Source organism: Gordionus sp. m RMFG-2023, chromosome 3 (assembly GCF_954871325.1).
Source record: "Gordionus sp. m RMFG-2023 chromosome 3, tfGorSpeb1-WG-v2, whole genome shotgun sequence".
Classification (NCBI taxonomy): domain Eukaryota; kingdom Metazoa; phylum Nematomorpha; class Gordioida; order Chordodea; family Parachordodidae; genus Gordionus; species Gordionus sp. m RMFG-2023.
The window spans coordinates 34,946,032-34,967,613 of record NC_088777.1 but is presented as its reverse complement, the minus strand read 5'-3'; the positions used below and the strand labels follow the sequence as shown (position 1 = coordinate 34,967,613).

Sequence of the window (21,582 nt, the reverse complement as noted above, 5' to 3'; positions counted from 1 at the left end):
AACAATTTAAATAGTTAATATTTCCCACCTTCTGATATTGTTTTCAAATTTTCTCATTTTTTTAAATTCTAGTGATATTCAATCTAGAGGTCTTCAATGAGTGAGTTTTTAACCGAACGCTAGCCTATTGTTAAAAAAAACAATTTATCCAAAAAATTGGTTTAAACCGCTGTATCGATGTTTAAAAATTATATTATTAGTTGGTTTGGACTCCTTATTTATTTTAATATATGTATTTTTACTTAAATCTATAACAAAAATATAAGCCTATTCTTTGCTCGAAACATATTTTAAATTCACTAGCCCGCACGCTATTTGTTTTAAAAATATTTTTAACCCACCAGCCCAATGTTTAAAATTCTAACCCATGGGCAGGCTAAAAACCCGATCATTGCACACCTCTAAATCAAGCGGATAAAAAATTAAGAATAGGAATGATATTAATGTTTTTTTGGTCTATATATTGATGTTATCATTACCTACTCGAGCCGACTCTGCAGGACTCTAGCTTATTAGTCGTTTTTAGTTTCTACAAGTCACCCTTTTCTTTTTTGGCAGCTCTCCCAAAATATTATATCTTTTGAATTACAAAATATTTAAGATATGAAAACTATTTTTAAATTTCTTTAATGTGAATTATATAAAAATCATATTTGAAGCTAAATTGGATTAAAGCTTGACTCTTAAGGTTATATAAAATAGTTATTATAAAAAAAATTGTATTTGTTTTATTATTTGTAACGTAATAAATTAGATCACGAAATAATACAAATATAAGTTTTAACATTTTGTAAGTAAAAGTTAATAAATGAAATTTCGCTTTAATTTCAAAAGTGTAATATTAAAAATAGCTTCACTATATATTTATAGAGAAAAGGAATATTATTTTCTATTTTATTTAGTATTATAAATAAAAGTCGAATATAATATATAATATTCAAGGTTAGATATAATAACAATATTCTTTAAAAAAAACTCAAGAAAAAAAATGAAGAGTCCATTAATTAAAAAATATATTAATATAGGAATTTCTGTAAAATAAATATAAGTATTTGATTCGGTTTTACAAAATAAGATTATTGCTTTTTTTTAATCACAAAAAAATTAATATATAAATTTCAAGGTCAAAAGTATTTAATAATCGCCAAAATTATTGACTAATATTGAAGTACCAGGCAGGAATAAACTCGCGATTGGTTAACTAATAAATATCTAATATTTGGACTTATTATTAACTAGTGCGTCATTACATTTTTTAACTAAGGGAAGAGGAGGGAGGACAAAAAAATTTATATTGACAAAAAGAAAACCTATATAAAAAACAACAAATTTTTATAAAATTTTGTTGGCCCAATAAAAATAAAAATTTAGGCCATACAAATAAAATGGGCCAAGTTTGGGCCTAAAAAAATGAATCTTGATTTTGTCTCTTTTATCAAGATAAACCGATAATTAGATTTTCTAGGTTTAGGACAAAGCAATTTATAATTTTTAGTTAATTTATACATGTAATAAATTTTGGTCAGGTCATACTCAGGTCATAAATAAATAAAAAATTTGGACTGGTCCTAAAAAATATCTTAAAATCAGCTGATTAAACTTGCATATCTCTGAAACTTACTAGGATCTGTATTAGCCACTAACTAAGACATGAACCTAATTTAATCACCAAAACTGACCTTTATATTTTTAATCGATCAATGGCATATTATAAAGTATATAGTTTTGAAATAGAAAATGCATAATTCGATATGTTGAATTTTATATTATACTTATATATTATGATTAATAAAAATATGCTATAAATGTTTAAAGCTTTATATAATTGCAACTTTGTCATAATTATTCAATATTAATTTAAAATTTTTATATGAGTTTTTGTACTGTTAACAAATATTACATAATTAATAAGAATGACTTGAACTAGGAATTAAAATTAATGTATAGTATATATATACAAGCTTGTAGTTTTTAGGTGTTTATTTAACACCCCAAAACTATTTTTCCTTGTTGATATAAAACATTCCTCAAATCAAGTGCTTCTTTATGGACACTGTAAAATATATCATCTCGCTCTTGATTGGTGGTCTCAACTTCATACTTATTATTTTCTTTAAATGGTACATCTAGATTGGTAGATTGATTTCTAATTTTTGCTAATTGCTGCTTAAGGTTAGCAAAAAATTGGACAAGAATAGGTCGATCCTGAGTAACCACATCCCATCCTGCCACATATGGTTGCATGAGAGAGCAAGATATCAATAAATGGGCCAAATTTATTTCAATTCCCATGTTATTTGTGTAACAATTTTCTGAAATACCATGAACATTTTCTGGGTCTTTAAGGTCTTTGCTATTAATGTTATTTAACATGGGTAGCCAATAATATTCAAGTTGATCTAATGTGTTTTCAGTCAAATTTTTCCATTTGTTTAAGGCATGATAATCTACAGGTTGAAAACTAACCTAATAATATAATTCTATAAAATTGAAAAATATATGATATAATACTTTATGATCATAATACATTTGACAATGCAAACCAGTATTATAATTGTGCCAAGATATATATTCATCTATTTTTGATTGTTTTTTAAACTCTTGTGGGTACCAATGATTTGGTAATTGATATTTGCAAAATAGATACTTAAGTATTGCAGAACTTTATATTTATACAAATTAAAATAATATAAATATAAATCATACCATTCAGTTAGTTTAAAATTGTTATCAATAATAAATGGTAAAGTTTTCAATGGGTTTAAATGTTTGTAATCATTGATAAGATAATCTAATATTAAAGAATATTGTCATTTTTAAATCTTATAATTGCATACCTTTATTTGATATTGAGACACCTTTAAATAGAATATTTTCAGCTTTTAGAAGCAGCATAATACTTCTGCAAGCTGGAGATAATAAATCATAATAATATTTGATATTTTGCATATTTTATAAATAAATATAAATATTGATCAAAAAAAATAGGGTCGACGAAATCACGTAGTCATAAAAATTTTGAATAAGATGATCATATGGCATGATTAAAACGAATATCTGCAACTCAACTAAAATCAAATTGACAAATTTAACAGGTGGATGTCTGTTATAAAATAACAATCGTTAGAACATGAACTATATTAGTTTTTTTCTCGTAATTTAATCAAACTTAGCTACCTAAGAGAATTTCCATCCATTATTTCTTCTCACAAGAATTTATTTCTAGCTCTTTAGATATCAATTCCATTGGACTTATATACAAGGCCGAGATGTCGTTTCCTTTATAATAACATTCAATTAAACTATTATTAATACCCTCGTGTTTCATAATGTTGATCTCTTTTCGTTTTTACCATTACTTTATTTCTTTAAGGGAAATTTCTTATCCCCCCCCCCTCACATTTATCAAAAATCTAAGGTTATTTTAATAATATAAAAGCTTACAGAGTATTGGAATAGAAAGCTTGATTATAACCTTTATTTTATCTAAAAAATATATAATTTTGTACCACTCTTTCACCAACATATATGATTGATACACATTGAAAATTATTCGATTATAAATCGATGAGTGTATAAGTACCATTACCATTTTCCAAATATTGATAGTAAAAATATATCGCCAAAAAATATAATCTTTAAAAAAAAAATTTCAAATAGCAAGCTAACCTTTTTCCTTCCTAATGATGCTGTAAAAATTTTTTTATCATCGTTAGTTTTTTCTAAAATCCAACTTTAATTTTAAAATATCGCGTTAAGTTAGCCCCACCCTTTGGTAATTTTCACACTTTTAAATTTTAAGAACTAGATCGACTTTACCCGATCTTTACCTAAACTTGATTTGTACCATTATCGTTTTCTAGATATTGACCCTTAAAAATATAGCGCTAAAAATAAAAATTCCTATAAAATAAGTTTTTAATAGAAAGAGATGGGGAACCTTCTTTCCTTTCTAAGGGCGTTTTTAAATTTGTTTTAACTTTAAGAAAAACCTATTTTAAGGATATTGTAATTTTAACGTGAAAATTTAAATGGCTAACATCTAAAAACCGGTGATGGTAAATCAAACTGAAAATATTACAACAAATCGGGTACATATCTATCCAATAGATACATCAGTAAAAATCGATAATGACGGGGCACACTTTATGGACCCCTGTTTTTATATAACGTTTTATAAAAACCTATCCAGATAAGTGGAGTATTGGGCAAATGTTGGCTAAATGCGGTGGATAGGCCTAAAGTTTAAGCATAAAGATAGATTATTATAAATACTAATGCTATTAGACACACCCCAAAAAATTTGGTAAAATATAACTGATATGTAGGACAAGTTAATATATTTTTTAATAAAATCTCCCTTTCTAAGCATTTAAAAAATTAGATTTATTAAAATTGGTTTTTTTGTCAGGAAACATATGCTCATTTTTTAAACCTATATTCTAGCACATTCATTTACGATATTTTTAATACAAAAATAAATCAAATTTTTTTAAAATAAGAGGCTAGACATATCAAAACTTTAATCTTTCAAATTATCATAAAACAAACTATTTTTTTCTGTTTGGTATATAAAAATAAAAACTTAATTTATAGGAGAGTAGTTCAAGACTTCGAAGCAAAATTGACTGAAATTGAGTGTGGATACTTGATACATGCTGCAATACATTTCCGCTCAGGTCATATTTCATAAATTTAAAAAATGCCCTCAGTAATTATTTAAAATTGAGACGAATTCCATATTCCATTATCATATATAATCATTAAATTTTATCAATATTTTATGAAGATCTGCAATTTAAGTTGCTTTAAAAACAAAAATTCATAAATATTCTTGCATTGCTTCATTGTATAATAAAATAAATTAACATATATTTTTAATCAATAAAATTATTCGTTTTATTCTACTAAATAGAAATATTAAATTCGAATGACATATTGAATATTTAATCATCGTCGTAAATATATATAGTTAATTTTTTATATAATTTTATTATTATCGATATTTTATACTTGATTTAAAATAAATACAATAAATTTTAGTTATAAATATATATCTTTGATATAATAAATTTTAAGGGGGGAAATGCTAAAATCATATAAATAACAAAGCAACGTAGGGAAATATATTATACATTACAAGTTATTTTTTATTAATTACAAGTGGAAATAAGCAAGGGAAATGTTACAAAGGGGGAAAAAATTTAACTTTCAAACCTTCAAGATTTTTTTTTACTCATGTGCTTGATCACAAGGGGCATTAATCATAAAGTTAAATAGCGCATAAAAATAGGCGCATTTTATTTAAAAAAATATGTTTTAATGATTTCTGTTTACAAAAAAAGCTATAGAATGCGACAATCATAGGAAAATAAGATTATGATGATATAATTATATATAATTCCAAAATGATATTTTTTTTCATATCTATTATAATTTATAGAAATTTTAACCAAATTAGTTTTCTTTTTAAGAATCAGAGTATTTTTTTTAAAGTTATTAGTGTCATTTAAAATAATATAAAATTATGAAAAGTTTATTAAGAAAATGCCATAATAACATATAATTCTTGGAAATTCTTCAAAATGAACAAATTTTGAAATTTTATTATTGCTCATATTAATAATAAAGTTTGGGGATGTGAGGGGAGGAGGGGGTGTAAAATAAAAAAATATAGATTTTTAAAGGAAGACGATTTAGCTCAAATCCGAAATATATTCGAATCAATTATATTTTTCAATTATGATTTCATTCTAAAAAATTAATAAAATTTTTATTGATCATTAATGTACATTATTTAGACGTATTTGTCAAATAAAATACAAAAGGAAGAGAGAACGAGGAAATTAAAATATGAAAATTTAATCTGCATGGGAAGTCTGGCGGATTTTCACATTTACACATAATTTGCTAGAATTTTTATATTTAAATAATAGTTTTTTTTATAAACATTCTAAAAATTTATTTACAAGTAAATAATAAACCGCATCGTACCATATTGACTACATCAAAAATTGATGAATTTGCAAAGGTAAGAAGTTAGTTGGAAATTTTATAAAACATTTTTTTTCTAAAAAAATGTGCGAGTATAATTTATTTTAAACGTGCTGCACAAATTCGGGGTTAAGATAAGTGAATCCAGCGAACTCTGTTTGGTCCAAATTCATGATGAATAATTTATCGGTGGGAGTCAATTTAGGTTCTTCTTTGGTAAAATCGGGATCAAAATTGCTTATATCTTTGGAGTGACGCTTTATTTATATTTTTATTTTACCGTTAAAAGTTTTATTAATTTACTTAGGATATATTAGTGATGTTAAACGGCTGGTCTTGAGCCGATTTTTAAAAACGGCTAACTCAAAATTTTAGCCAGAAAAATCTTGTCTAAGCCTCAGATTTTGATAATATATGTCTAGATCTTTGTTCCTTCTATGAGCAAAATCTTCAGGCTCGCGTAATATTTTTCTGGATTAAATATTGAGTTAGCCGTTTTTAAAAATCGGCTCAAAACGAGCCGTTTAAGAACACTAGGATATATAGATGGCTAAAAAAATAAAAATGGGAAAGTTTATTTGAAATAACTATAGGTGATTAGTGGATAGAATTAAATCCGGTAGAAACCGTTATTATTGGCTCGAAGGTAAAAAAAATTACATCGAATAAGGGGTTGGCTATTGTTTAAATTTTATTGTCTATAAGACCTTATGTTATAATAAATAAATTTTGATAACGAGTTTACTTGATTGGTATAAGATTTAAAATAGATTTAAAGCAATTTTTATATTTTTTAGCTCCTCACAATTTTTGGTCTAAAGGGAGGTTGAACCTCGCGGTTTTCGATTTGCATCCAATCTATCCTCCGGAAAAAGGGGTGTTCCCTGACCTTTCGCTCACCGTCCTCTTCACATCCAAGCCTTTTGACGGGGTTTTTCGTTAAAAACTAAACAAAAACAAAATTTTGGTATAGTAAAAGGACTATTCTAAAATATCAATATAATTTTGATAAATGTAATTTTTCTTACTTAAATAAATCTTACGTTGATCCAATTAGTAATAATCTGTACTGAAAAATTAATGGTATAAATGCTAAGCAAGCCCAAAAATTATTTAATATGTATTTTAAAAAAAAATCTATCAAGTAATCGTATAAAAATAAAAAATATTATAAGAATATTTTATTAAGTTCAGGCCAATAGTCATCAAATATAAAAAGAGATTATTATACTTTGACCTCACATTATCTGGGGTTTTGTTAAATAGCCTTTAAAAAGGAATTAATGTACCCCTTTACACATAGAAACGGCTTCTTTTGACATAGATTTGGGATATGAGACGCTTTGATCAGTTATGGCAACGAACAATTCCTCTTCATCTTCTCCGTCAAACGGCGGCTAAATGAAAAATAAAAATTAATTTGATATAATAATTTCTTTAAAATATTCATATGAATAAATTTTATAGTCTAAAATAGTCTTTAAAATACTAATTTTGTATTATTTTAAAAAATTAAACAAGCTGATTACTTAAAAAGTTGCTAATAAATAAATTAAGAATGCTCGTTAAATGGTAAAAATTAAAATATCAAGAAAACCATGTCCATTAGTAAGCTCTGGCTTCTTTTAGAAAATAGAATCAAGTGATATTATAGTTTAAAAAACAATTACTTGTCCAGCTAACATTTCATACATGAGAACCCCAAACGCCCACCAATCGACAGATTTACCGTAAGGCTGATAAAGTATTATCTATATCACAACGAAAATATTTTAAAGAGAAACTTGCATTTTATAAGGGATGACGTTTTGGGTAATTTACCTTTTAAAAATTTATTCCTTATTCTTTTTTTCAAGCGATTTTTTTTTCTTCTATTTTTACATTTTTTTAATTTCATCCTTCTTTTCGATTTTCTTAAAAATATTTATCAACGTCTTGTCTTTCTTTTCTTAGAAAATGTTACATTTATTCAGTCTTTTACCTCGGGGGCGATATAATCAGGAGTTCCGCAAAATGTTTTAGTAGTCATTTTGCCGAATATGTTTTCCTTGCACATCCCGAAATCGGATATCTTTACGTGGCCGTCGCTATCTAACAATATATTATCTAATTTCAAGTCCCTACAGTAAAAAAAAAAATTTCATTTAAGAATCAAATAAAAAAAACTAAATTCGACCTTAAAATGAGGGAATCAGCTTTGATTAAAAAGGAGCAATATGATTTAATAATTTAGATTATATGAGGCAACACCTATCAAATGACAATTATTAGAACTGAATTCTATTAGAATGTAAAGAGTGATCGAAAACGATTAATCGTTAAGCTTGAAATATAAGGATATTCTTGGAAAAATAATTTCCTTAAAATTTGATAATATAAAATAAAAAATTAACCTGAATATGATCCCCGTGTTGTGCAAGTAAAACAGACCAATAGCTATTTCGGCCATATAAAACCTAGGTTTAAAATATTTATAATTGTTTGTATTAATAATAAGTATCAATATTCCCTAAAATAGTTTATTATCATAATTATAAACAATATATCAATATTAATCTATATATAAGTTACGAATATATTGTCACCCTCATTGTAAGACCTCATAGGTGCAATGAAGTATAAAAAAAATTATATAATAGAAAGAGTTAATAGGTCAAACAATATTATTAATAAACAATATGAAATCCTAATTTAAACAAATATAATAAAAAATTGATTAATGAGTTTTAAAAAATTTTTTTTAGAAATTAAAAAAAAAAGAAAAATGGGAGGGTTAGTTCTAATCATCTGGGACAATTGAGCTAATAAAACAAACATAATTTGCGTTAAGAATAGCTATTTATTTGTCTTAAATAAAAGATTATGTGACTCCCTCGAATTTTTACTGATTTTATGACCAATGCTTTTGAAGAACTTCTTCGTCAAATCATACATTGTTAGTGTAGAGCTGATTATTGGCATGAAAATGTAACATGATGAGTCTGCTGAATATTTGACAATTTTTAAATGGGTCATAGCATCCTTGTTAATATTGGATGACAATGTAATGGATGCGATGTCAAACTTTATCATCAGTTTGAATATAAAAAATATAAAGAATTATTTTCCCGCAAAACTTAAATTAGAAAGGAATTAGATAGTGAGACTCTAGCTTGAAAATATTATATAGGTCTTCAAAAAAATAAAGATCAATGATAAAAATATTTTGAAAAATAAATTACACGGTGACTGGTTCTTTGAATTTTCCGACTTGTTGTATCTGAAACATAAGGTCACCTCCATTAACGTATTCCATAACAAAATACAAACGATCCTAAAATCAATATTTAAGATAAGTTTCTTTTTTTCAAAATCATAAATGCTTTTCGTACAAATTAATCTAACTACTTCTTTTACACTCATTCTTTCCTACTTTTACACCTTCTTTTACTATTTTTATTTCCTAATAATTTACCATGGTTTGAAAGCAAGAATGTAACTTGACCAAACAGTGAGGCTTTTCCGGCAAGGCCAGAACTCTCTTCTCGATCATGGTGCACTCCACATCGTCGTCCTGTATAACTACGTCCTTCTTGAGAACCTTGACAGCGTATAGTTCGTCCGGAACTCCCTTTCTTTCACCCAATAAAACCTTTGTTAAAAATAGTAAATAAAAATATTCGCATTAAAAAGAAAAAATTGTTATTAATTTTCATAGTATTTTTCTCAATTAATATCGATTCATTATTTTATGCCATGTTCTTCTAACAAGGGCAAAAAGGTAATTTGTGTTGAAAAAATATTAAACATAAATCATCTTAGTTTATCCAATATCGGTCATTCAATGGGGGCTTTCTTTTATTTACATTCAAAAGAAATTTTGGAGTTAATAAAGTATTCTACTTTTTTTCCGCAAATGAAAGTAAAAGAATTTTTATTTAAATTTGGTTCTATCATTACAGAAGCAATTTGTTTTATATAATAAAATAAAATTGTCGATTTAAATTAAAAGGTCTAATTATATACTTTATAAAAATAAATAATCATAGTATTAATGTATTTTTTTGTTATCATTATTAGAGTCTAAAAAAAATATTTACAGTTTTGTTATAAGAAAGCGAATTTGTTAATACCAATATAATGTTATTATACAAAATAATATATTTTTTAAAAGTTTGATATAAGAAACGTTTATAAATTTTGTCCATATTAGTAAATTTTTAATTATACGTATAGTAATGGTTAAAAAATCACTTAAATATTAGTTATCAGGTTAAAAAATAAATTAGATTATTTCTTCTTATTCTAAGCAATAAATAATGAAATCAAAACCTTGCCGAAGCTACCTTTTCCCAGCACGGCCACGAATTGGAAATCGGACAACCTTATAACATCTTTGTTGGGTAGATTGGAGCTATCGGTGGTCAATTTAGTATTCAATCCGTCTTCCTGGTGTATGTCGATTCTGGTAATCGTCCTTGATAAAATTTCAGGGGTACTGCCAGCTTCCAGAGTTTGCAGAACGTGCTTGGTTTTGGTTTTGTATTCCCAGGCCGAGGAACCGTCCTTTTCATATGAATGTATATTATAACAAAATAATAGAATATAAAATTTTTGCTTAAATTAATTTATATTTATTTTAAAAAATCAATATTAATTTTAACATAAAAATATAGAATATATCTAATACAAGTGAGGAATGGGCCCAAGGCGATAAAAATACAAGTATAAGCATTAAGGATGCAGGCTTTCTGATTGCTCTCACGATATATCTAAAATATTCATGTTACATGTTGGTAACATGTAATATATAATAAAACCTTTTCTTTAAATAAATACTAATATCATCGTTTCTGTATCTAAAGACCGTTATCAACTACAGATTCCAAGACTTTATTGACCAATTCAAGACCACCCCACTTACATAATGGTGGAGAATAGGGGCACCAGCTTATTGGAAGCTGGTGGGGAAGAAGCCTGGAGTGACCTTCGCGCGCCTGGTATGGGACTGAACGAAGAGACGCTTGTTTAAAGTAAGATTGATGACAGACTCGATATAATAAAAAAAAAATTCCGTTTGTTCATCCTCGAAATTGAATAATATTTTAGACAACACATACATAAACTTCTCAATTTTCCATGATAACATCGATTTCATACATACCCCAGTAATACAAATTATAAATTCTTGTCATTATATTTTATCCCCTACTTTCCCCAATTTTTATGATTGTGTTCCAAAAGAAGGAAACCTCAATTTGTAAAAATAAATTAATTCCCCTTCCCATATTTCCCCTTTTGAATGTATTTATTGATTGGTTTTCAAAAGTAGGAAACAACAATATTATTAAAATGCATTTTTCCCATTTTTCCCCTTGTTATTGTATTCAAAAATAAAAATAATAATTGTACTACAAACAAATTTATTGATTGTTTTCGTAAAAGTAGGAAACAACAATATTAAAAAGATACATTTATTCCCATTTTTCCCCCTTTTGAATATTTTCTTTTATTTATAGAAATAAAATAAATAATTTTATTACAAATTTATTGTTTTCCCAAAAGTAGGAAACAACAATATTAAAAAGATACATTTATTCCCATTTTTACCTCTTTAATATATTTTTTTGTTATTGTATTCAAAAAATATATAGTAAGATAAAGGTACATTATTTCCCCTTCCCTTTAATTATATTACAAGTAAGGACACAACATATTATAATTATGCAATATTTTTCTTTCCCATTATTTATTTCCTCCTTTACTATATTATAAAGGTACAATACATATTTTTTTTTGTTATTTTTTTATTTTAAGTGGTGCACGTTAATAATAAAACTTTTTCTTTAAATAAATACTATTATCTAAGCAAATCGTTATGAAAAATTATCTTCTAATTATAGGAGCCCATTAGATATTATTTCTAAAAAAGAAGCATATCTATTATCAAGTTGTAATATTTTATCTTGCTTCAAATTAGTGATCTGCATCGGGCCTAATTTTTCAAACCCGGCCCGGCCCGAAATTTAAAAAAAAGTTTTGTAGGCCCGGCACGAACCCGAATTTTTTTTGAAAAATTTACCGGCCCTACCCGGCCCGAATTTATTTAAATATAGAAATTAATTTTTATAATTACTCAAAATAAAAGACATATGTTATATGGCATCTAGTTTCTATAAATAAAATCGAATATTTTTATTTTACATAAAAAATTCAATATAAAATTGATAAGTTTAGATATAATTTAAAAAATTTCCAAGGCCCAACCTGACCCGGCCCAAATTTTTTCAAAAAATAAGGCTCGACCTGGCCCGAACTTGATTTTTTAAAAAAAAATTAGACCCGAGCCCGGCCCGAAGCCCGTTTGGGTCGAGCCTACTTTTGCAGATCTCTACTTTAAATACGTCTTCTTTCATAGAATATATCCCTAACCGCGAAGAGAATCATAACAAAATCTCTGTTTTCCTTGAATTTCTCTTCTCATAACCAATTATATAATGAATATAAAATTTGGGTTTTTTTCTTGGAACATTAAGTAAAAATATGTTATAAACGCGGACAATAATTTATAAGTTTAAAAAAATATATATTACACGGACAAACTATTGTGGTAATTTAAACAATGGACAGAAAACTTTAAAACATGTGACGACAATTTATAAAATACTTATAATAACTGAAAACATTAAGCAAATTCATAGAATTATCATAAATATTTAATTATTTAAAGGTTTTAGAAAAAAAATCAAATATTATTTTTAAAATAAATTAATCTGAAATTCCTTAATACAGAATACGGGGTTGCCGAATGTTTTTGGTAACGGGAACTTATTTGCTAATTGTACAAAAAGTAAAATATATAAATTGTCATGTAGATTATTACATATTAATATAAGAAATTTATAAACCTCTGTAAATAAGATAAAGACTTAACTGAACGAGTTTACTAATAGGTTAAGAAGCGGATACCAAGGCTAAGCAACTGAATTTTAAACATATAAAACAGAGGAGAATGGGGTCAAGACGAACCATAATAAAAATAAAAGTATTTTACAATTTTTAATTGCCACAATTAATTTTATAATATATTTAATTTCAAAAAGAAATCAGTTTTTTTTTAAATTAAATTTTTTAAGAAACATAGGGTATGGGACTCTTGCAAGTAAAGATTTGCAATAGTCGAGTTTTTAACTCATACGCAAGCCCATTTATTTAAAAAATTTGTTTATGCCTGCCCAATGTTCAAAAATAATTGTGGTTTGGCTCATTACTTATTTTAATGTATTTTTACTTATAAACTTATAAAATATTATGAAATAAAAATATAATTTTTAATAAATATAAGTACACTCTTTCGCCTGAAAATTATTTCAAATTCATCCACCCATTGTTATAAAAAATTTTCTTACCCTGCCCGCTCACCCGGGCCATGCTTGAATTTTTTAACTTAACTTGCCCGCCCATAGACTAGGAGGGTTAAATCGTCTGTTGAAGCCCTTTAGTTGCAGGAACCAATTATTTAATCATTTTGCATTTAGAAATTAAATATTATTTATAATTTAATTATTTAAAAATAGTATGTAAATGGTCATATTATAGATTTCAACATTGGTAAAAATGACTCGTTTCAACCTCAAAAATAAAAATCACATTTTAAAATGTTTATAATAGCTATTTTATTCTGGAGAATTCTATACTTTAAAAAAGGTTTTTCTATTATATAAGATAATTTTTGGATGGTAAAAATAGAAAAATTTATTAATTTTTATTTTTGAAAAATTAAAACTTATAATTAAAATTATAATCGCATATACATATAATTATATATTTTTGGTTAAAAAAAATGGTCCTTTAAGAGCTTTACTTTATAAAAAAAAACACTAGCAATCACCTAGGACTTAACATACCCCCAGCCTCCCCTATTCTACTAGGAATTCAAAAAATTTTCATTAATAAAAAATAATACTTATTTAACGAAATAAAAGTTGATGGGAGTTTACAATCAAGTTCATAAGTTTATTAAATATAAAGAACAAAATAAAATGGCGAACTGCATGTGAACCTAATAAATAAATTGACAAACTTTCATTTTGGTAGATCTGAATTTAGCGAACTCCGAAGACACGTCATCATAAGCTGGAACGTTGTAAAAAGCGCCCTCTTCTTGGCTCAAAAGCTTGAACCAACCGTCCACGATGACCCCCATGACGGCTTCGCCCCCGCCTTTATTAATTTTGCAAGAATACATAAAATTTTCTTTTTAATTCTTTCCTATTTTTCTTCATTTATTCTTTCTTGATCTATTTGTTTTTACTATAAAAAAACTCATTTTTTAAAAAAATAAAGAAAAATGATAAGATTTATAAATTGAGTTTAACGATGATAATTTCTTAATGACAATAATTAGAGTCCTTATCGGGCTTGATATTTATTTTAATAGGTAGGCGGATAAAAAATCTGATATTTATTCGAACCGGGCTGAAAACATGTGACTCTAGCCAGAAATCGTAAATTAATGTGTTTCTCTTACATAGAAAGGTGATAGGTCGAGAACATTGAAACAATTGTAACTTATGATGTTATTATTTTAAAATAAAAAACCTTTGTGTATCCTTGTCATAAAACTCCCGAAATTTCGGTCATGATGAAATTCCTCAGGCAAACCTTCGTTATTAATATTAGTATTGTTAGTAGTTCCGTCGTTATTTTCGCCGCCGTAGCTCTGGGAAAATCCGTGGAGGGATCGATTGAGTAGTTCGGAGATGCCGAAGGAGACGGCACCCATAAAATCGTTTTTTGAGGTTCTATCCCAATCCCATATTTCGAAGGAAAGCCTCCGGTCTTTATCGACTTCCTTGATGGGGCTAAAATAATAGTCAGGAATAATATCTCATTTATTGATCCCTAATTAGAGCATTCTCTTAATTATGCAAAAAGAGAAAAGTTTTTATAAGTTGCATAAGTATATAATTGCAAAAAATTGATGTGCAATCATTTATATATTTAGAATCTTCATTAAATGTGATTTTAATCAGCAATGTCAGAAGCCTTTATAATTTGATGTTGGGCTCAAGCCAAAAAAATTTCGCTCATCATTTTTAGGACCATCGCCCCACTTTTTCTCGGCATTTGTTTGGGTTTCTTTTAACATCTTATATTCTCTTTTTATTAAACTGAACTACGCAGTTTCGATTAATGCCTGATGCCAAACTCGTGGACCGGGTTACCTTAGGGCTATATGCAACAAAGATAAGGGTTAGTGTTTATATTAAATGGGAAAAAATACTAATCTTATTAGATTACGTTCAGAAAAATATTTCAAAAATATAGAATTAATAATTCATCCATATCAAAATTTTGAATATTTCAAAGATTTTCGAAATCTTGAAACTTTAAAAAAAAATTAATGTATGTCTTGGACAGAGCCTAAGGAAGAAAAATTTTTGATCAAATTTTAATTACTAAAAATGCCAAAGACTTAAAGTAAATATTTTGTAATTTTCATGCATAAAAAATCTTTCATCACTGAAATAACAAATATTTTTTAAAAATAATCCTTATATATTTTTTGCCCATTTGAAAATTTTTTCAAACTCTGATTTTAATAATAAAATCAAATTTAAAAAAATGTATATTTGAACTAAAGAATCAATATAAAAACTTTAAAATAATCGAATCTAAAAATGATCAGAAATTTTAAAAAACCAAGTACAATAAATTTTCTTATCGATTATTTAATAAAACAATTTGGTAGTAGATTTAAATGGTTAATAAAAAAAATGGTCAACGTCGCGATGCAAAATAATCAACATAAGAACAACTTCAGAGTAAATTCAATTTTAAAATTATACGATCGATTAATCCCTTATTTAAAAATAACATAAATTTTCTAAATTTCTTACGTTTTCTAGGAAAAATTTGTGGGAGAAATGTTAAATTAAGGCTTATAAATTTTTTTTATATACATGGTGAAGGATTCGTTCCAGATAGGGTTGAGAGTGGCCTTGAGAGTTTTGGTTTTGCGTTTGTGAGAATCCCTTTCCCTATCGGCGGGGATAAGTTTGATTTTGACGTAAGGATCGGACAGGCCGTTAGGGTCCATTGGAATCAGGTTGCGGGCTTCTTTGACTTTATAAATAAATCAGATTCGATGTGGATTATCAATTTCATATTAAATTTCCATTCTTTCTTTCTCAACCCTCCCATAGCCCTGGTGGAAAAATATAAAGTGAAAAATAAGGTAGAATTGATAAATTCATGTGACCCCCAAATTAAATATATCTAACAAATTAATTTATAGCTTTTACATTTTAAAGCATATATTAAATAAACTATATATTTTTTATGATAATGTTTCCAAAAGTCAAATGAAATTCGTAAAAATGACACATGATTTTAAATACCAATGCTAAAACAAAAAAAAATCACAGGAATGATAAGGTGAGGTCTATGGGCACTCCAAACGCCAGAGAGTAATTATAACTCATAAACTACTGAGTCAAACCAAAAATAAATTTTTGCACACATATATTATACATAAAATTATTAAGCTATTGAAAAATCTAAATCAAGATACCTAAAGAATATCAGGTAATCACATTCTGGGTGGGGATTGGGAGGTTAGCGGTGCTCACAAATCCTGTCTGTGCTTACGAATGTTAATTTATACTGTTTTCTTTTTCTATGCTTACTTTTTTCATTCATTTCTTCTTTATATTTTAATCCTTTTATTTATTTTTCTATCTTCCTTCGTTATATTAATTTTTTTTCCTCGTTCATTTACTTTTCTATTTTCAAACCTGTGATCGTCATAATATCGCTAGCCTCCTCGTCGATCATGCTATTCTTGCCTCTAGACATACTCGGATTCAGCTTATTTGAATTGGCCATTTCGGCTGGTGTTTTACCGCCCCTGGATTCGAGGGATCTGACCAGGCTTATGCAGATATGAAGTCTCCCCCTAGTTTCTGTATGATCACATCCACACAAGTTGGGCACGCTACTCACGCATCTCTTGTGAACGTTCATATCGCAAGCTGTTTTATATATGAATATAAAATGAAAGAGGAAAGAGAGATAATATTAAGATATTTTGAAACTATAGAGGTCTGCAATAGGCGGGGTTTTAGCCCACCCATCAAATATTTTAAACATTGAGTAGGTGGTGGGCTGGTTAAACAAAATTATAAATGGGCGGAAGGGTGGGTGAATTTTAAAAAACGGTGAACGAGGGGGTTAAAAAATTTAAAACGAGTGGGCAAGATTGTTGGCTAAAACCTGCCTATTGCAGACCCTAATCTAGTTAATGTTGGCCAAAAATTCGTTTCTTCTTTTATTTTATTTTTAAGATGGGATGGTCAAAAAAACGCTATATCGGGATGCTAATCCTAAATGCCGTCTCGGACGGTTTTCTTTACACCTAGTCAGGGACTTCTACGGGGGGGGGGCATGAAGCAAGATCGATATTTATATTTTGATAATTTTGAAATAAAGAAAAAACAATTTTTTTTTAAATCTATTATACATAACATAATACAAGTTTAATGATTTCAGGGGTGTTAAAAATTGTTTAAGTGTGCAAACTGTTATTTAGAAAACTTTCATGTTAATCAAAATCAGTTTTTTTAATAAAAATTTTGCCTTTGATTAATTCATAAAGTTTTATAAAAGATCGTTAATTATATAAAGGTTATTAGGTAGATCTGAATGTAATTATAACTCAAATGCCGATTAACTTAAAAATGACGAATATGAATGTGAATTTCAAATCATTCAAAAGTTAATTCCGAAAACTGTAAAATATAGGGTAAAATGACCCAGTCTGCTTATATTATGGTCACTGCCGGGCTAGGAGGTACAGATTTTTTTTCAACTTTGCTTGAATATCAAAATACAAATTATATATAGAATTCCAAAGTAGATGTTCGACTGTCATATTTTTGAATTACTAGGTTAAAAATCGATTTTAATTTTACGAATAAGAAGATTACTTTTATAAAAATATAAAGTGTATTAAATTACAAGTTTTATAATAACTTACATATAAGTATTAATTTATATTAGGTTTTTTAAAATTATTTTAGAATATTCGTTTTAACCGTTTTATTGGTATGATGACTTATGAGATTTTCTTTTAAATTAAGAAAATATTACTTATAATTTTTATTCTTATAAATTGTTAAATTAACTAAATTCGTCAAGAAAAAAAAGGTTAAAAATGACGCGTAATTTATTTTTATCTATCTATATTATAATTTTCCGATGTCCTCTACGTCATTCGTGACATCATGTTATCGGTACCTATTTATTTTTTCTGTAAATGAACTTTTTTTATCAAGCCTCATTTATAATCAACGCGTTATGTATATTCAAATAAAAATAAAGCCTATATATTGGTATTTGAAGGATATATTGCCATTCATTGATAAAAAATATGCGATTTCGATAAAAAGGTATATGATTTTTCTTAAATATTATAGAAAATAATTATCTCTATTTTAGATTTATTTAAAAACATTATATATCATGGAAAAAAAATCTAAAATAAAAGGAAACTGCACATATTTTTGTCAATTATTTTAAAAATAATGCCAGTTATTTTTTATTAAAATTAATATATTTAACCTGTTACGCATTATTACTTATGATTATTTGAAACTCAGCCCCTCTTTTAAATATAGTTAAAATAAAAATATATGTATAGATGATAAAATAAGGTAAATACAAGAATAATATTTATTTTTTAATTAATAATTGAAGATATGTATACTATAATAATAAAGAATATTTTATATGAAATAAATAATGAATTAAGCATTTATTTATGTTATTATTATTTATATTTTATTGATAATATATTAAAATTTACATGAACATATATCATCCATATAGATCTTGTTCTCACATGATAGTTATACCAGAAAATGGGTATGCTCTCTAAAGGTTATTAATATTAGCACCTCTATTACTATGCAAAAGCACTTATTGACTCCTCTACAGGTTTTATTTTAATAAAAATAATAATAAGTTCTATTTAATCTTTCCTTTTGCTTCCTTATTTCTTTTCCCTTTTTCTTTACCTTCAATTTTTATAGGGTTATTAAGATGCGGATTTGGCTAGATTTAGAAAATGACCTTATTAAGATTATAAACAAAATAATGTTATACAAGCTTCGAGATTTGGCCATTATCCGTTTCCTCTCCTTTTTTTCTCACCCCATTTCCTTTTTTCTTTTCCTTAACCTTTTGCTTTCCTATTCCTCTCCCTGCTCCTTTCCAGATTCTTTCCTTTCTCCTTTCCCATTTTCTTTCTCCCTACCTTTTCCTCTTCCTGCTCCTCACATTATTTTTCCTCTCCTTTACATTTCCTTTCTTTTTTTTCCTCCTTTCCCTTTTCTTTTCCATGCTCTTTCTTTTCCTTCCCCCTTTTTCTTTCACTTTCACTTTTCCTTTTTTATCTATTTTTTCTTTCACTTTCTCTCTATTTTTTATTTCACTTTCCATTATCCTTCCTTTTTATTCACCTAATTCCCTTTTTTCCCTTCTCACCCCCCCCCCTCTTTTTATTTCCTTTCTTTTTCATTTTATATTTTACCATTTTCTTCTCCTTAACCTTTTGTTTTCCCCTTTTTTTTCCTTTTTCTCTCCCTGCTCCTTTCCAGATTTTCTTTCTTTTCTTATTTTCTTTTCTTTCCATTCTCATTTTCCTTTCCCTTTCATGTTTTCCTTTATCTTTTTCTTTCCCTCTACATTTTTTTTCCTCCTTTCCCTTTTTCTTTTCCTTACCCTTTTTCTTTTCCTTACCCTTTTTCTTTTCCTTACCCTTTTTCTTTTCCTTACCCTTTTTCTTTCACTTTTCCTTTTTTATCTATTTTTTCTTTCATTTTCCCTTTTTCTCTATTTTTTATTTCACTTTCCATTATCCCGTTTCCTTTCCTTTTTTTCTCACCATCAAAAAATTAAAATGTCAAAAAGGATATGCTCTAAATTTTAACAGACACACAAAATAATAATTAACCCTTATCATTTTTTTTAAAAAATTAGCTTAAATTTATATGGATTGAAAAGAAAATTCTTAAAAAATATATAAATAAATTGCAAATAAGTTTCATTAATATTGAATGGGATTTTTGTAATTTAGATAGATAGCATTTTTTATTACTTAACATAAAGATATAGCCCTTATCAAATTCTATGATAAATAATTTCGGAAAGGCAAAACATACACTAAATTTATCTGAAAAAACAACAATAAACCAATATAATAAGCAAGAATTTATTTTCTAGATATAATTTAAATTGATCATAGTAAAAAAAGTATAAGAATCATTTTTTATTTAATGGATAACAAATAATGATGCAAAAATTAATCATTCAGTATTATAAAAAATATTTTGTTAGAATTATTGCAGTGGACGCAATTTCAATCCATATTTTTCTCCATAATATAATTTTTGGGGTTATCTCCAATAAAACGAGGTAAGATTTATTTTTTGTAAAAATATTAGGACAGACCTGATTTTGTCATGATTCTCCAATAAGTGGTTTACCCGGGCTTTCCCATTACGAATTCATGTGCTTTTTGTATGTATACTAGGAGTTAACCCGTAACGGGACTGATAAATAGGAGATTTCCCCTTCATTTGATGATAAATTAATTAGAAATTTAACTATCTCCGGGCTTGGGAAAATTATGGGTTGGGCTGGGTTGGATAATATTCCTCAAAATTGATATGGGCTTTGACCTGGCTTGGGAAAATCTTTTACAAATTATAATGGGCCAGGCTTGGGAAAAATTTTGTAAAATTATTATAGGTTGGACCAGGGTTGAGAAAAAATTTTCAAAATTATTATGAGGTGGGCTAGGCTTGAAAAATTTTTTTAAAAATTATTAAGGTTTTGGATGCTTGGAAATTTTATATATAATATGGGCCAGACATTGGCCTAAAATATTTTTTTGCAAGCCTGGGCAGGCAGGGCCTGATCAAAAAACCAAGGACCATGCTGATTCTGATAGCATTTTTAAATGCATTATGATTTTTTTAAAATTTTATTTTAGTTCTGAACTATCAAAATTATTATGATCTTTGACAGGGCTTGTGAAAAATTTTTCAAAACTATTGTGGCCTTGGACCTGGTTTTGGATTTTTTAATATTAAATATTAACCATAGATAATTAGTAATATTTTAACCTGAGATGTGAACCCTTCGACAAAAAAAAGGGTCCAGGTCCTGGTTCTGGTACAGTAATAAAATTAAAAAAGTGTCCGGGTTCAGGTAATATAAATAGAATGACTTGAAAAAGATTTTTTCATTCATTTATTATTATACTACTATATATACACATTCATAATTTACAAATTAAAAATTTAAAAATGAAATAATTTAAATTTTAAATGTTTTATTCAATCGCACAATCATAATATCTTCTAAAATATCATCCTTGAGATTTCCACGTAAATTAGACAATATATATTTTAAAGATGAAGATCCACGTTCTACGCTTACCTAAAATAGATAGTTATCTTTATATTACATAAATTATTTGACTTGTGTCGCCTGTACAGCCATGACGATTCTAGACAAAATATATAATTCTAGATATATTGA

The 21,582-nt window shown here is 26.9% G+C and overlaps 2 protein-coding genes across 5 annotated transcripts in view; both read right to left on the bottom strand.

Annotated features, from left to right (window-relative positions):
* Window positions 1–1,036: 1,036 nt before the first annotated feature.
* LOC135925896 (glutathione S-transferase theta-1-like) lies at window positions 1,037–3,056 on the bottom strand. The gene is made up of 4 exons (XM_065461456.1): window positions 2,838–3,056; window positions 2,707–2,791; window positions 2,512–2,662; window positions 1,037–2,466 (listed from the first exon to the last, which is right to left on the bottom strand). The coding sequence occupies exons 1-4, from the start codon at window positions 2,947–2,949 to the stop codon at window positions 1,984–1,986; spliced, it is 831 nt and encodes a 276-aa protein (XP_065317528.1). The 5' UTR covers window positions 2,950–3,056; the 3' UTR covers window positions 1,037–1,983.
* Window positions 3,057–5,455: 2,399 nt separating this feature from the next.
* The window catches only part of LOC135925707 (calcium-dependent protein kinase C-like), a 74,013-nt gene continuing 57,886 nt past the window's right edge, over window positions 5,456–21,582 (bottom strand). For 2 of the 4 annotated variants that reach the window (XM_065461165.1, XM_065461164.1), the window contains 13 exons: window positions 16,773–17,009; window positions 15,939–16,101; window positions 14,575–14,837; window positions 14,057–14,196; window positions 10,306–10,539; window positions 9,449–9,625; window positions 9,216–9,307; window positions 8,388–8,450; window positions 7,976–8,114; window positions 7,665–7,745; window positions 7,284–7,391; window positions 6,800–6,940; window positions 5,459–6,251 (listed from right to left, as the gene is read on the bottom strand). In XM_065461165.1, the coding sequence (XP_065317237.1) occupies window positions 6,099–6,251; window positions 6,800–6,940; window positions 7,284–7,391; window positions 7,665–7,745; window positions 7,976–8,114; window positions 8,388–8,450; window positions 9,216–9,307; window positions 9,449–9,625; window positions 10,306–10,539; window positions 14,057–14,196; window positions 14,575–14,837; window positions 15,939–16,101; window positions 16,773–17,009 (1,991 nt within the window). In that variant the 3' untranslated portion in view covers window positions 5,459–6,098. Of the gene's footprint in view, window positions 6,252–6,799; window positions 6,941–7,022; window positions 7,059–7,283; window positions 7,392–7,664; window positions 7,746–7,975; window positions 8,115–8,387; window positions 8,451–9,215; window positions 9,308–9,448; window positions 9,626–10,305; window positions 10,540–14,056; window positions 14,197–14,574; window positions 14,838–15,938; window positions 16,102–16,772; window positions 17,010–21,582 lie in introns of those variants that run through there. The other 2 variants (XM_065461162.1, XM_065461163.1) reach the window with 2 other exon arrangements.

What these genes read in the sequence shown, in the direction of transcription:
- LOC135925896 (XM_065461456.1), bottom strand. Translation starts at nt 2,949, where the DNA reads ATGCAAAATATCAAATATTATTATGATTTATTATCTCCAGCTTGCAGA. An exon ending in AATTTTAAACTAACTGAATG is followed by an intron (nt 2,663 to 2,706) that starts GTATGATTTATA and finishes ATAAATATAAAG; the next exon opens with TTCTGCAATACTTAAGTATC. An exon ending in AAATGTATTATGATCATAAA is followed by an intron (nt 2,467 to 2,511) that starts GTATTATATCAT and finishes TTATATTATTAG; the next exon opens with GTTAGTTTTCAACCTGTAGA.